General features: G+C 48.6%; 6 protein-coding genes across 6 annotated transcripts; 5 read left to right on the top strand and 1 right to left on the bottom strand.

The window, feature by feature from the left end:
- Window positions 1–244: 244 nt before the first annotated feature.
- An10g00900 (uncharacterized protein) lies at window positions 245–1,386 on the top strand (the record flags this gene model as incomplete). The annotated part of the gene is made up of 2 exons (XM_001402444.1): window positions 245–969; window positions 1,080–1,386. 2 exons carry the CDS (start codon window positions 245–247, stop codon window positions 1,384–1,386), a joined length of 1,032 nt encoding a protein of 343 aa, XP_001402481.1.
- A 1,239-nt stretch (window positions 1,387–2,625) lies between these two features.
- Window positions 2,626–4,245, top strand: An10g00910 (uncharacterized protein; the record flags this gene model as incomplete). Its single annotated transcript, XM_001402445.1, has 2 exons — window positions 2,626–3,834; window positions 3,928–4,245. 2 exons carry the CDS (start codon window positions 2,626–2,628, stop codon window positions 4,243–4,245), a joined length of 1,527 nt encoding a protein of 508 aa, XP_001402482.1.
- Window positions 4,246–5,848: 1,603 nt separating this feature from the next.
- On the top strand, window positions 5,849–6,288 carry An10g00920 (uncharacterized protein; the record flags this gene model as incomplete). Its single annotated transcript, XM_059749969.1, has 3 exons — window positions 5,849–5,983; window positions 6,044–6,114; window positions 6,246–6,288. The coding sequence occupies 3 exons, from the start codon at window positions 5,849–5,851 to the stop codon at window positions 6,286–6,288; spliced, it is 249 nt and encodes an 82-aa protein (XP_059601510.1).
- Window positions 6,289–7,906: 1,618 nt separating this feature from the next.
- An10g00930 (uncharacterized protein) lies at window positions 7,907–9,186 on the bottom strand (the record flags this gene model as incomplete). Its single annotated transcript, XM_059749971.1, has 5 exons — window positions 7,907–8,044; window positions 8,213–8,281; window positions 8,374–8,432; window positions 8,952–9,009; window positions 9,115–9,186. The coding sequence occupies 5 exons, from the start codon at window positions 9,184–9,186 to the stop codon at window positions 7,907–7,909; spliced, it is 396 nt and encodes a 131-aa protein (XP_059601511.1).
- Window positions 9,187–9,880: 694 nt separating this feature from the next.
- On the top strand, window positions 9,881–11,265 carry An10g00940 (hypothetical protein; the record flags this gene model as incomplete). Its single annotated transcript, XM_059749972.1, has 8 exons — window positions 9,881–9,901; window positions 9,986–10,068; window positions 10,294–10,347; window positions 10,419–10,470; window positions 10,661–10,799; window positions 10,887–10,976; window positions 11,020–11,137; window positions 11,184–11,265. The coding sequence occupies 8 exons, from the start codon at window positions 9,881–9,883 to the stop codon at window positions 11,263–11,265; spliced, it is 639 nt and encodes a 212-aa protein (XP_059601512.1).
- Window positions 11,266–11,728: 463 nt separating this feature from the next.
- Window positions 11,729–13,474, top strand: An10g00950 (uncharacterized protein; the record flags this gene model as incomplete). The annotated part of the gene is made up of 1 exon (XM_001402449.1): window positions 11,729–13,474. One exon carries the CDS (start codon window positions 11,729–11,731, stop codon window positions 13,472–13,474), a length of 1,746 nt encoding a protein of 581 aa, XP_001402486.1.
- Between the last annotated feature and the right edge of the window lie 320 nt (window positions 13,475–13,794).

Consider the following 13,794-nt stretch of genomic DNA (forward strand, 5'->3'; position numbering starts at 1 on the left):
TAGATGTGTCGCTGGAAGGGTCCGTGTCGGGCCGATTACGGCGACGATCGCCCACAATGTCCCCGCTCCATCCCTTGAAGCGGAAATTGCTGGCTGCTCATCCCCAATCTTGGCGTAGTCCATGGCTTCAGATCAGCCGAGAAACCTCCGATATAACCAACTAGTGAACATATAACACTCTATATCCCCGACTGTTCATCTGGAAACTTAGCATCCATCACCTTCGTCCGTGGCCAACGTCCTCATGGCCCATAATCTGTCCATCGCTGGCGTGCAGCTTGAGCTCTCCCAGGCCACCGCAGGATTCGAATACTACGACAGTCGATTCCTCAACATCACAGGCAATGCCCCAAAACTTGAAGTTCTTCTAGAGAACAATGACTTCCCATTCGCTCACGAAGCAAGTGTCTTCATCCCATCCACAGACGAACTTTTCATGACCAGCAACATCTTCACCGATCCCCTGACCAATCAGTCAACTATCAAGATCTCTAAAGTGTCCCTCAGCACCAACCCAATTACATCAGAAATAATCAACACCACCATTCCTCTGCCCAATGGAGGCGTCAATCACGACTCCGGCATTCTCTTCTGCGGTCAGGGTACACTCAACCAATCTGGAGGTCTATTCCAGATGTCCCTTGACCCGCCATATGAATCCGAGCTCCTGATCAGTGGATTTTACGGTCGGGAATTCAATTCCCTAAATGATGTGGTTGTTCACAGCGACGGCTCCATCTGGTTCACTGATCCTACGTACGGATACGAACAGGGCATCCGGCCTGCGCCGCAGTTGCCGAACCAAGTCTATCGCTATGACCCGACTACCGGGGATGTGCGTGTCATCGCGGATGGGTTTGGTCGCCCGAATGGCATCGCTTTTTCTCCGGATGAGAAAGTAGTGTATATTACTGATACGGCGTATACGGTTGGTGATGGAACGACGGATCCGACTAAGCCTTCCACTATGTATGTTCTTTTCCCTCCTTTCCTGATAGTTCCTTTTCCACTCTTTCAAATACTCGAAAGCATGGTATACTATTTCACGTTTATAGTTTGGCTGATATGGAACCATCCAGCTATGCATTCGACATCACCACCTACCACGGCCAGCCATTCCTGACTAACCGTCGCGTTTTTGCGATGGCGGCTAACGGTATCCCGGATGGGATCAAGACCGATATGGAAGGCAATGTGTACGCTGGCTGCGGGGACGGTGTTAATGTCTGGTCGCCCGGTGGTGTCTTGTTGGGGAAGATTTACATCAAGAGCGGCGTGGCTAATTTTTCATTTGGACGCAATGGGCAGATGTTTATTATGAACGAGAATAAACTGTTGTCTGCACAGCTTGGCCATTGGGTAAGGGGTTCGCTCTTGAAGATTTGAAATTCTGAATTATTCGGCCTTGATATAGGGTTTTTATGCTGAGGTTAGGGTACATGCACGATGATGCTTATCTGTTAGTCCGGAAAGATTCCTAATGATTTTATATCGAAGTGGGGTTTGCCCTGGAATTGATCGGTCCTGAAGCAGTACACGTTCCTTCTATTATAGTATCTGGATACCGAAGTCGATGTATATATTGCAAACAAGAGGGCATAGCGAGGAAAGCAGCATCGTCTTCGACAGTAGTGGCAGTCACATATAATATGGCTAATACACAATTACAGACAGTATTGGGGAAAAACTGAAATTTTATACTAGTATGATATTTCAAATTTAAAGCCCCGAACAACAACATTGAATCTTGCTTTATCAGAAAAAAAAAATTGTTTACACTATACTTTGTAACCTCTTGCTAGATACAGATATCGCTTCCTCCTGTACCAAATCCATATGTAGCCTTCTTAGCCCCTCGCACCGCGTTCGGCACCTCTTCAGGTCCAACTGTATCTCCAAGCACCTTTGTTCCAATGCAGAGTATTCACATGACTCCAGACGCGCTGTATCGAGAAGCTGCCACTGACTTTGTATTTCCTTCTGCAGAGCATGAATTTCTCTTGTGCGCATATGAGATATATCGTATGAGCATCTAGTATATCACGATTGCTCAAGGATGACAATAAACATGGCAAGAGTTCTGGTTCCGAGCACTTAGTATTCATTAGTAACGGCTTTGGTGGACAAATAAGGTAAGGACTTACAGGATACGAGTGTGAGGGTGCAGATGTACACTGGAAGAGGTGCATTGCTGGTAGATGAAACGAAGGAATAAATGCGTGTTTCGAAGCAGATTAGGGAGGCCAGAGACTTCAGAGGTTTGTGGACACTGATGGGTAGTTGGTCAAAATAGGACGACTTCAGGTGTCAATGCAATATGACAAGCGGTTTCACTGTAGCTGGAAGCTTAAACCCCTCGAAGACCCGGTGGCGCGACCACAGGGCAACATAGTTTGGTATCTAAAGTGGAGCCGGCATGTTGCTGTTCAGCCCGAGTACGAACATCCATTTCGGGAAGAGCCACTCGGTCTTGGGGCTCCACTATCCCTAGACTCTTTCTTAAGATTGACTATGGATTGTACCCCGTCTACGTCAGATGCTGAGGAATAAAAGGACTTTTCCATGCAGAGAATTGTGTGCATCTGTAACACTCTTTTCGTATGCTCCTGGCCTTCTTTAGCGGCCATGTCAAACTTTTCCATTTGCTCCCCTGCGGCCATTCAGACCCCGGTCGTCTACGGGGCTGAGATTCTTTCTCTTTCGGCCGCTTGGGTCACAAATTATACCGATTACATCCCTTCCTCGTTCAACTACAACGGAGGAACTGTTGACCTAGAAAATGCCAAATTCTGCAACATCACCGTGAAATACACTCATCCCGGCTACGAGAAAAACATCACCGTTGAGACCTGGCTTCCCGAACCGGCCAACTGGAACGGCCGTCTGCAGGCAACAGGAGGTGGTGGATGGGCTGCTGGCCGGTTTGTGCTGTCCGAGTTCTTCATGGGAGGTGCAATTGGGGAAGGATTTGCTACAACCACAACCGATGCAGGACTGGGCAAGGATACTACAGGACCCCGTGAATGGGCGCTCATCAGCCCGGGCAATGTTGATTGGGTGGCAGTGGAAAACTTTGGATCCCGTGCATTCAGTGACCAAGCCATCATTGGCAAGGGCCTTATAAATAGCTTCTACGGTCGTGCCCCCGAGTATTCTTACTGGAGCGGTTGCTCTCAGGGAGGCCGGCAGGGAATGATGATCGCTGAGCGCTATCCCACTGCATACGATGGCATTGCTGCCTCAGCCCCCGCTCAATCCTTCACCAAATTCACTTCTTCGCTCTATTATCCTCTTCTCATGCGCATCTGGCATAACGTGAACCCGCTTGTCTGCGAACTGGACTTCCTTACAAGCGAGGCCATCAAGTACTGTGACCACCTCGATGGTGTGGTAGATGGACTCATCTCCAACATGACCGCCTGTGACTACAACCCCTATACTGCCGTGAACATGACTTTCACCTGTGACTCCTTGAACCATACTATTGCACTCAGTCAGGGCGCCGCGCTCATCGCTGAGGCTGCCTGGTCGGGCGCGCACACCACAGACGGCCACCAGCTCTGGTTCGGATACAACCCAGGGTCCGACATCGGTAGTACCTTTGGTGCTCAACCGGAAACCAACATCTCATCGCTCGCCACCACCAAGGATGAATGGTTTAATCTTTTTGTCGCTAAGAATATCAGCTTCAACACCATGGGTTTGAGCCACGAGGAGTACCAGGAGTTTTTCAACCTCATCACTTCAGAGTATGGTAGTGCCTGGAACGCAGATGATGCCAACTTGCAGGCTTTCAAAAAGAACGGAGGCAAGCTGCTAACCCACCATGGCATGGTACGTCTCTCTCCCTATCCTCTCCCCCTTCCCAATGATATGTTACCAGACCCCTGAGGACAGTAACTAACCCACCGTGCGTTTAACCAACAGGCCGATCCCAGCATCCCCACCAAGGGCACCGAATATCTCTACAACAAGGCGCGGGCACTCTTCCCGGACGTTCAGGACTTCTGGCGCTTCTTCGAGTCGCCGGGTCTGGGTCACTGCGCCGGCGGCCTCGGCGGCCAGCCGACCACCGTCATGAAGGCTCTTCAGCGTTGGGTCGAAAATGGCACCGCCCCGGACACCTTGCCTGTGGAATACCCGTCGCTCGGAAATGGTCTCCATCGAAACCTGTGCCCCTATCCTTCCCAGATTGAATACATTGGTGGTGATATCTCTTTGGCTGAGAGCTTCCGTTGCACTTAGCAATCCCGAAGATGATACGAGCAACGAGGCTCTCGTGGCTCTGATTGGCCTTTATGGATTTTTGCATTTCTTTACCTGTATAATTAATTTCTCCTCCATGCACAGTGCCCTAAACTGTCTCCCATTATAAGTAGAATTTTTTATTATATCAATCATTGCCCTTTGCAAGCCAATGTCCGAATTTAGAGAGACAGCTATGATAAAGGAACCAAATAGTGGAATCGAAATTTCGCACAGCCTTACATTCCTGCTATGGGACGGCATCAGATGCTAATATTATAACGAGGATTCTGTGTCACGCTCCGAAGTTTGAGGAGACAAGGTCTAAATCCCCACGTAAACAAACCGGTGAAGGTACCACGACAGCCTGGGTCAACACCGTGTCCAGGGGATTTCACTCTGTGAACTAGTAGTGCAGAAAGAAGGTCGACACCAATAGTAGGTCTTGGGGCTCGAGACGAGCTTCAGAGAAACAAACATTCTTAAACATTCTTCCTTCGCAGTCTGCTCGTACATAGCAACCCTGTTCCATAGTAGGTCAAAAGAGTACTACGATTAGAAGTTTCTCTTGAGTTACTAGCTTCTTTATTGACCGTAATGTTGAACGGCTAGCACTATATAGTCACCTGTCAACAGCGATTTCATACTATTGATATAATGTGTCTTCCCAACCAAGGCCGAACGCGCCAGTGGGATAGTAGCACGTGGTAAAAGTAAGAAGATTTTATGCTAGCCCTGATGGACCCCGATGACCCTAAATTTACTGGGCTGATGTTCAGGGTCTATGGAATACGAATCAATTTTTGCACAGACATTACGCATTACGTAGTAGCAGCTTCAAAGTTGGTGCAAAAAGTAAGACCACTAATCTTGAAAAGGCTATTCGCATTCGCATTCGATAACATGCCAATCAGTAAGGCTAGTTTTAGAAAGACTGTGGGTCTGCTCACCGGGTGGACCCACCTTGTCGACCAAGTTATTGGAACCAGCTTGCTTCTAGGATGTGTTCTAGTTCTGGAAGCTTTAACTTCTCCTAAGAAGCGGTGCAAATTGATCACTGGGCCTCGGTTTGGGTGTTTTTGGCTTCAGGCACTTGGCTTAACTTAAGTTGTGCTTGTGTCCACACCATTAGCCAAGGCTCGTATGTCTCTCCTGATGTTACCTGTAGGAAACAAGCACTTTTCAATTCGGATTTGCAGGTTCTACAGTTCTTCGTGGCTTATTGCATTGGAAGCGTGAGACAGATTCATATAGGCTTAACAAGTCAATGTTGTGTTATGACACAAATCAGACGGGATTCTACTCTGGGTTGTTCCATAATCACGAATATCGGCCAGTCCGACCTTCAATCTCGCAGGAGATCGCTAGTTGCGACCATATCCTCACCATATGTTTTACAGTGGATCTGTTGTGGAGACGGCAGCGCCTAGCAGATGATAGAGAAGGCTCTTTAGAACAGCAGTAATATGACTATCATGGTTCCTGCAAATTCAGGGGTCCTATACACATGAAAATATCCCTACTCGACACTATATAAGGTTCTCATCGCCTTCGAACTTCACGCTCTACCAACATTTTACCACCAGACCCTCAAGCAAACAAGATGAACTTCTTCGATTGGATTCTCACACCATTCGGCAGCTCCCCTACACCAGAGCCGCAAAACCATATCTGGGATCCGGAGACGGTGACCATGCAGCAACCGACTGCTCCTGAAGCTCCTAGCACAAAAATCCCCGTATGATTTGCCCCTTATCGACCATCGTGACAAGCTGAGCTGTACTGACCAGTATCAAAGGCAGCGGCTCCGGGATCGACAGAAGTGAGCATGCGAGGAGGTGGCGAAGCTGGAGAGGTTTGCTGTGGAGTGTAAGTTTGTCCTTTATGACCGTGGTCTCTCTTTGTCCAGCTATTCATGGAATGATGCCTCTTTTAGATGCTGTGGTCTTATGTGTTTCGAATGTTGTTGTGGGGTTGAAGAATAGCAACCATACCTATAGTCGCTGCGAGCTGCAACACACGTTGTGCGCAGAGAGCTGTTGATCATTGCTGGAGGATAGAATATCTTCGTATTGCAAGTGGCAGAACTGTACATAATAATATTCAATCGAAGGGACTTGGTGATTTGTGGTAAATGTTGATGCACAACATCATGTTGGTTATTTCTTGCAAGGGTGGCATAGAATATAGGTTCTGGTTCCTGATCGAAATGGAACCGAGCACAGGGTCGAATCCTGTGTCATGATTCATAGAATAAAATTTCTTCATAGTCTGAACGGCCGACACTTTATTCTACTCGTTGAACATCGCTTATCCAAGAGACTGGAGATTTCCACCGTAGAGGGCTGGCTGGTCCAAGTCCTGAACGAAAAAAAAAATACTAGATCAGGACGTCTGAATGGTTTCTCCTCCTTTAGTCTTCGAACCGTTGCACCGACAATGTTATGGCGGATAGTACCCGTAACATAGCATACTACTCGGCTCCCAGAGGCGGCTTTTGGTTCAACCCAGTCGTCAATTTGGGGTTTCAATGGAGGTAATAGCCTCTGGGCAAGGCAGTTATGGACTGAATCACATACTCCACTAAATTCATATCCTCATGACGACTAACTTCTGAACTAGTACTAGATCTTTGTCCCTTTCTAAGACATCTATTTTGACTAGCTTCTTCCCCACTTCTACCTAATTTTGGCAGCTCGTATTCGCATTACTGGATAGGGACATCCGAATGCTGCTAAGATGATACTATACATAAATTTGTGGAAATTGGTATTCTGACAGCAGTAACGTTACGACCGTTTGGCAGTGGATATATATGTAGCTTCTAGGTAACATCTAGAGCGGGCGACACTTTGGAAAAGTGATCCATAAAGAGGGGGCTCACGGATATTAAAAGGGTTCATCTAGCTGACAAGCTAAGGTGAACTAAAAGAAAGGTTCAAACCTTTTGCCGGGGAATGCTATGTGAAGCGCGTCTTGAACTTAGTGGTTTTCCTGATACAGCAAAACACGCATATAAACTGTTATAGGGGATCTCATCGACTTGGAGTAAGTCAATCACTGGTCTGAATTGATTTTATATACTAGATCAATATAAACTTTAATACTAGGCAGTTGCTGAAATTTGGGCCTTCTTTCATATGAAGTCATTTCCATATTTATATAATCAATTCGTACGTATAATATAGTAACTAATCAAAGAGCATGAATACAGTCATATTATATTATAAGAAAAATACACCGATACACGTGACCTTAGCTAACTGGTTAAATTTGGGCTATTCTACATATATGTTAATATAGGGAATTCTCCACTAGAAGCAGTTTTAGGAGTCGTGCGAAATTGATTCCTTGTATCGGTAATTTACTGTAATAGAGCACAGCAGTCACACATTTTCGCTGCCTTTGAGTCGGTACTCATAGGAGCAGCGGCAGCAGCAGCAAGAAAAATATATTCCGGCTCAAACGTTGGGGAGAACCTACCCATCTCCCATCCAAACCATGATGCTTGCCCTTAAAACACTGCGTTTGAGGCATGACGACGGAAGAAACGGATACCAAACACCAGAGCACTATTCGGGTCTCCTCGTTTAACATCCTCTCATTAGTCTTTTGTCGCTCGTTACAGATAGTACTGTCCTATGCTCGTCGACATCTAGGATCATGAAGCTCCCTTGTCAGCGCAACGGTGGCCGGCGTCGCTAACGAAGCATTTTTCTCTCCTGAACCTGTCGAAGAAGTCCTTCGGGCCCTTCTTAGCTCCCCAGATGGCTAACATGCACCCAAGAGCGTGGTGTGCCTGTCTACTCGACCGACAGTTCGGGATGCAGACACGCTCTTCGAACAACAAAGAGTAGCTTGAAGTGCGTTACAATGCCACGCCCTAGAAGGTAATTCTAAGTCGATTGTCAAAATGAAAGATAACTACATCAATACTTATTTGAGTTTCACTCCGTGGTTTTCTGACCACTATCACAAGCCTAAATGTGGTAGCCACTACACCTCGAGTAGAAATTTCGGGCTGACTGAAAGTGTGCTGCTATTATGAAAAGCCGGTATCCTCTTCTGCTTCTGCCACTGACAAATTGGTTCGACTTGTGCCTCGTCATCAAGCAGGAAACATTACACCCCGCATTGAAAGAATAGTGCTGGGGCTAGACTCCCATCTGTGGAAATACAGTCATTGCCTGCTTCCTGAAAGGACAAAGCTTGTACACGAAGACTCAGCTACGTGTGTCTAGGGGGAGTCGGACCTGAAAGCCAGTGAATCAGGAAGAGTTACTATAGTAGGGAGTGAATATACATTGACTGACTTATCTTGCAGGTATTTGTTCCTATTTTAAGTGAAATTGTTTGCAGGCGAGGCGTTTTAACTAAGGTCGAGCTTTTCACCATCTCACCGTTATAGGCATACGCACAGACAAATTATGGTTAGGATGAAGCTAAAGCATTTTTATGCCTTTCTTTGAGATTCATCTGTTTGCGTATATTACGGAGGCCTCATTTAACTTCGAGGCATATGAAGGGATAGGGGAAACGGAGCAAGAAGCTCAAGCATTGTGGGACAGTCATACGAGGTCTATCATGAAGTGATGCAAGGCCAACATGAGAGATAATCACGCAGCTTATGGTCATCTGCACGGGTTTGACGGAGGCAGAGCCTCTGTGGTTCACACCCAGAACATATTAATGAAGCTAAATATAACCCCCTATGCACCCGTGGGCAGCGACCGGGACGCAAGAAGGATCACGGCGATAAGGCGTCTGTTATCATCTATCAGAGTGGGTCCAAGCATGGAGGTAAATTAAATATTCTCTGGTAGTATCGAGACACGTGCAATCAAGCCGACACATAGATTGTTCTCGAACATGAGCGATTTCCTGGGTGCAGATTGCCGAATTCCGCACATATAGAGCCTGAACCTGGGAAATTACCTTCATATCTTTACAGGCAACAATAATTGCTCACAAATAGCTTCCTTGATGTCAGGATTCATCTCATCGTTAGGTACCACGAAGTCTCTCGACAGGTGCCTTCGCTCGCTCGCCTGCAAAGAGCTGGATATGGTAGACTCCACATGTGATGTTGTGTAAACGTAAATGATACAAACAACTAAACATCGCTGTGACGCGTAACTCATTGGGTCCCGCGCTACTATCATTCTCCTTTCCAGTGTTGTCGGGGCATAAAGGCAAGGGGTGATTAGAAGAGGAGGGAACCTGAGGTTCCCCTACAGTAGTTCAAGGCATTCGGGTGAGGTAATAAAGTGAATGAGGTTTCGGAGTTGTTCCACGCCAAGAACATGAAGGGCCTTACAACGCAGTTTGGGCGGCTCAACGCGTTACTCAATTATACGTTCAAGTTTGAATTAAGAAGTAAAGCAGTAGTGTCCGACTTTGAGCCCACCGAGCATACTTTCCTCTCTCGAACCTCATGGAATCGCGGTGTTTTCTGCAGCTGCAAACTTGCCGGCGTACTCGCATAAATGAGGTAGTACGGTTGTCCGCCGGCACAAGCTGGACCAGGAGACTCTTTAGGTTACCTAGTCCGACTGAAGGCTAGATATCTCCGAGAAGCTGAGCAGGAGTAGCTTTAGACATCGATCCAATCGTATCGTATTTGCTTGGGGTAGATATGGAGCACACCGTGTGCCAAGTCGGCTCGATATAGGGAAAGATGGAGCCATGCTAAAATTATGATGCGTCTAGGTTCATAAGCGGCCGATCGCTGAGCGTAAAGGGAAACACTGCGAAACAGTGTACTGGGAATGATGGGGTTCAGGTTCCCAAGTGTGCTCTGCATGGTCGAGGACATCGTGCAAGGTACTCCTACAAAGTTAGTATTTTCTGGTGCCACCGGAAAGATACCAAATCTTGGCAGTCTCGAGTAGATCTCTTCTGGAAAGGTTACTTTGGGCTGTTTAAAATATTGGCCAATGGTAACGTCTACATGGCGGGCTGTGCCCTGAATAGTGGGAAATTTTATGACTAAGCGGAAGCGCCGATCATCTGGGCAACCAATTTAGATTGGGGTTAATTGTGGAACAGCCGTTATCGGCTCTCCAGAGTCACAGGGAGCCAAACACTGATTGATGGGCATACGTATGCATTCCACTTCCTGTATGCCGTCTTAATGACCGTTGAATCAACCAGGTTCTGGACCAAAATGACAGGCGAAAGTTGAATGGTCTCATGGTTCCCTGTGTTAATGCCTATGACAAGCCTGTAGGGCATGTTTCAATGATAACCTCGTTGTAGGTAACAATCCCAACAAATCTTGAGAGGAAGAGTCTGAAACAAGATTGTGATCAACACAGTTACGTAGCAGTATTATCTTCGTCACCGCAGGGCTGAGTAGGGTTGATTGGAATTCATCTGCCACCCGCGGCCTAGACCAGGTACTCTTGACCTGGAGGTTTACGGGTTCCTTGAGAAATTCGCTGAAGAGGTTAGCAGACCCCGACCATGGAGTGTGTGTGGTATGACGACTCTCTCTACTGAATGTGAAATGCTCAAACCGGCTCTCGCTAGGCTCACAAGTGGACAGGGGTCTTGTACCTGCCGCCTTAACATGATACTGAGCTGACGAAGCCTCGACTTGGCACTAACCAGCCATGCCCTAGTTGGGCTTGGCGCACGAGTTCGCGCAGGAGCCGAAAGCTTGGCCTTTGCGAACTGCTTGCTTGGGAGCAGAGTAGATCATTTCGCCTCAGTTGTAGACAATATGGCTGGTATATGTATCGAATATTGTTCACCTCTTGCAAACATCTTCAGTCAGGCAATTGCAGATGCCGAAAAGGGTCCTAGAAGCCGAGACCCTAGTTGGACCTTCTGTCGGCTGCCAAGGTGCCCGACTGCTTAAGCGGAGATATGCTGACTCCACCCGGATAAGGTTATTACCGCCGGACCCTCTTGGCGCAGGCCCTGATTAGATGCAGATTAGATGCATCCCATGCCATTGTCCCTGCTATTCGTCTCCGGGTTTCAGGTGCCGTTTGGCCAAATTCTGGCAGCATGTAAGCAGCAATGGCAGACAATAGACGTTGTCAGTCACGTCTCGCTCTGCTGCAAGCTCAGAATATGTCTTCATCCGATCCGAGCGCTTTCAGGCGCTTTCATCAAACTGGCCCATGAGATTTGAGAGCCAGCTGTCACAGTGATCTACTGATGTCACCTAAACCCATCATCTGGATGGTTCTGCTCCGGGCCGCGCAATCGGGTGACGAGTGTTACGATCTGAGTTAATTTCTGCTGCAGAATGTCAAGCCCGGTGGACCCAGCCGATGAATAGCCTTCTCACTCCACTCGGGCCACAGGAGACAGCTATTACGGTACGTCCTCAATGTTGGGTAGCTTGTTGTAGTATATAAGAGGTCCAATAGCCACTCCGATTGCCCTTTTCTGCTCAGACGCTTCAGTCAGTCTTTACAGTCTGCACCTTCGCTCATTCAATTCACCTCTACACTCTTTAGTGCCCCTCAACATGCGCAAGTCCACTCGCGCAGTTGTCGCTGCTCTGGCAGCAGCCACTGCCCAGGCTACTTCCCTGTCCGATCTCTGCACTGTTTCCAATGTTCAGTCCGCCCTTCCTTCTAACGGCACCCTCCTGGGCATCGACTTGATCCCCTCTGCAGTCACTGCCAACACTGTCACCGATGCCAGCTCTGGCATGGGCAGCTCCGGCTCCTACGACTACTGCAACGTCACTGTCACCTACACCCACACCGGCAAGGGTGACAAGGTTGTCGTAAAGTACGCCCTGCCCGCTCCTTCTGATTTCAAGAACCGTTTCTACGTCGCCGGTGGTGGTGGTTTCTCCCTCTCCAGCGATGCTACTGGCGGTCTCGAGTACGGTGCTGCCTCGGGTGCCACCGATGCCGGCTACGACGCCTTCTCCTACAGCTACGATGAAGTTGTTCTGTACGGCAACGGCTCGATCAACTGGGATGCTACATACATGTTCAGCTACCAGGCTCTGGGTGAGATGACCAAGATCGCCAAGCCCCTGACCCGCGGCTTCTACGGCCTCTCCAGCGACAAGAAGATCTACACCTACTACGAGGGCTGTTCCGATGGTGGTCGTGAGGGTATGAGTCAGGTTCAGCGCTGGGGAGATGAATATGACGGTGTTATTGCCGGTGCCCCTGCCTTCCGCTTTGCTCAGCAGCAGGTCCACCACGTCTTCCCTGCCACCATTGAACACACCATGGATTACTACCCTCCCCCTTGCGAGCTTGACAAGATCGTCAACGCTACCATTGAAGCCTGTGACCCTCTCGACGGCCGTACCGATGGCGTTGTTTCCCGTACTGACCTCTGCATGCTGAACTTCAATCTCACCTCTATTATCGGCGAGTCCTACTATTGCGCTGAACAAAACTACACCTCCCTGGGCTTCGGCTTCAGCAAGCGCGCCGAAGGCAGCACTACCAGCTACCAGCCTGCCCAGAACGGCAGCGTCACCGCCGAAGGTGTTACCCTTGCCCAGGCCATCTACGACGGTCTCCACGACTCTAACGGCAAGCGCGCCTACCTCTCGTGGCAGATCGCCGCCGAGCTGTCCGACGGTGACACGGAGTACGATTCCACCACTGACTCCTGGACTCTGAGCATCCCCTCCACCGGCGGCGAGTACGTGACCAAGTTCGTGCAGCTCCTCAATATTGACAACCTGGAGAACCTCGATAACGTCACCTACGACACCCTGGTGGACTGGATGAACATCGGCATGATCCGCTACATTGACAGTCTCCAGACCACCGTCGTCGACCTCACCACCTTCCAGGAGTCCGGTGGTAAGATGATCCACTACCATGGTGAATCCGACCCCAGTATCCCGACCGCCTCGTCCGTCCACTACTGGCAGGGCGTCCGTCAGGCCATGTACCCCAACACCTCCTACACCCAGTCCCTGAAGGAGATGTCCGACTGGTACCAGCTTTACCTCGTCCCTGGCGCTGCCCACTGCGGTACTAACGACCTCCAGCCGGGTCCTTACCCCGAGGACAACATGGAGATCATGATCGACTGGGTTGAGAACGGCAACAAGCCTTCCCGCCTCAACGCCACCGTCTCCTCCGGTACCTATGCTGGTGAGACCCAGATGCTCTGCCAGTGGCCTTCCCGTCCCCTCTGGACCAGCAACTCCAGCTTCTCTTGTGTCCATGACTCCAAGTCTCTTGCTACTTGGGACTACACTTTTGACGCTTTCAAGATGCCCGTTTTTTAAATAGGTTGATTGAGAGAGTTTTGGGATTTTGGCAGGTTCTTTGATAGGATCTGTATCCGTTTGTATGTAGTATCTTCGCTTCGATAGTCGTGTACTTCTTCCACTTTGTGTCTTCCTTTAATTTTTATACGTGCGAAGAAGGCTTTGACCAGCTTACTTAGTCAACAATATTACTTGACTGTGTATACCTCTCACTCCATTATAAAATGAACATGTTTTATTGCATCTCAATACATGGGAAATTCCTGCACAAGCCACTCTAGCATATGCCTCTCCGCTGTCGGCACAAAGACGATATTCCTAAAAACACCAAACAATTT

The sequence above is a fragment of the Aspergillus niger genome (assembly GCF_000002855.4).
Source record: "Aspergillus niger supercontig An10".
NCBI lineage: Eukaryota > Fungi > Ascomycota > Eurotiomycetes > Eurotiales > Aspergillaceae > Aspergillus > Aspergillus niger.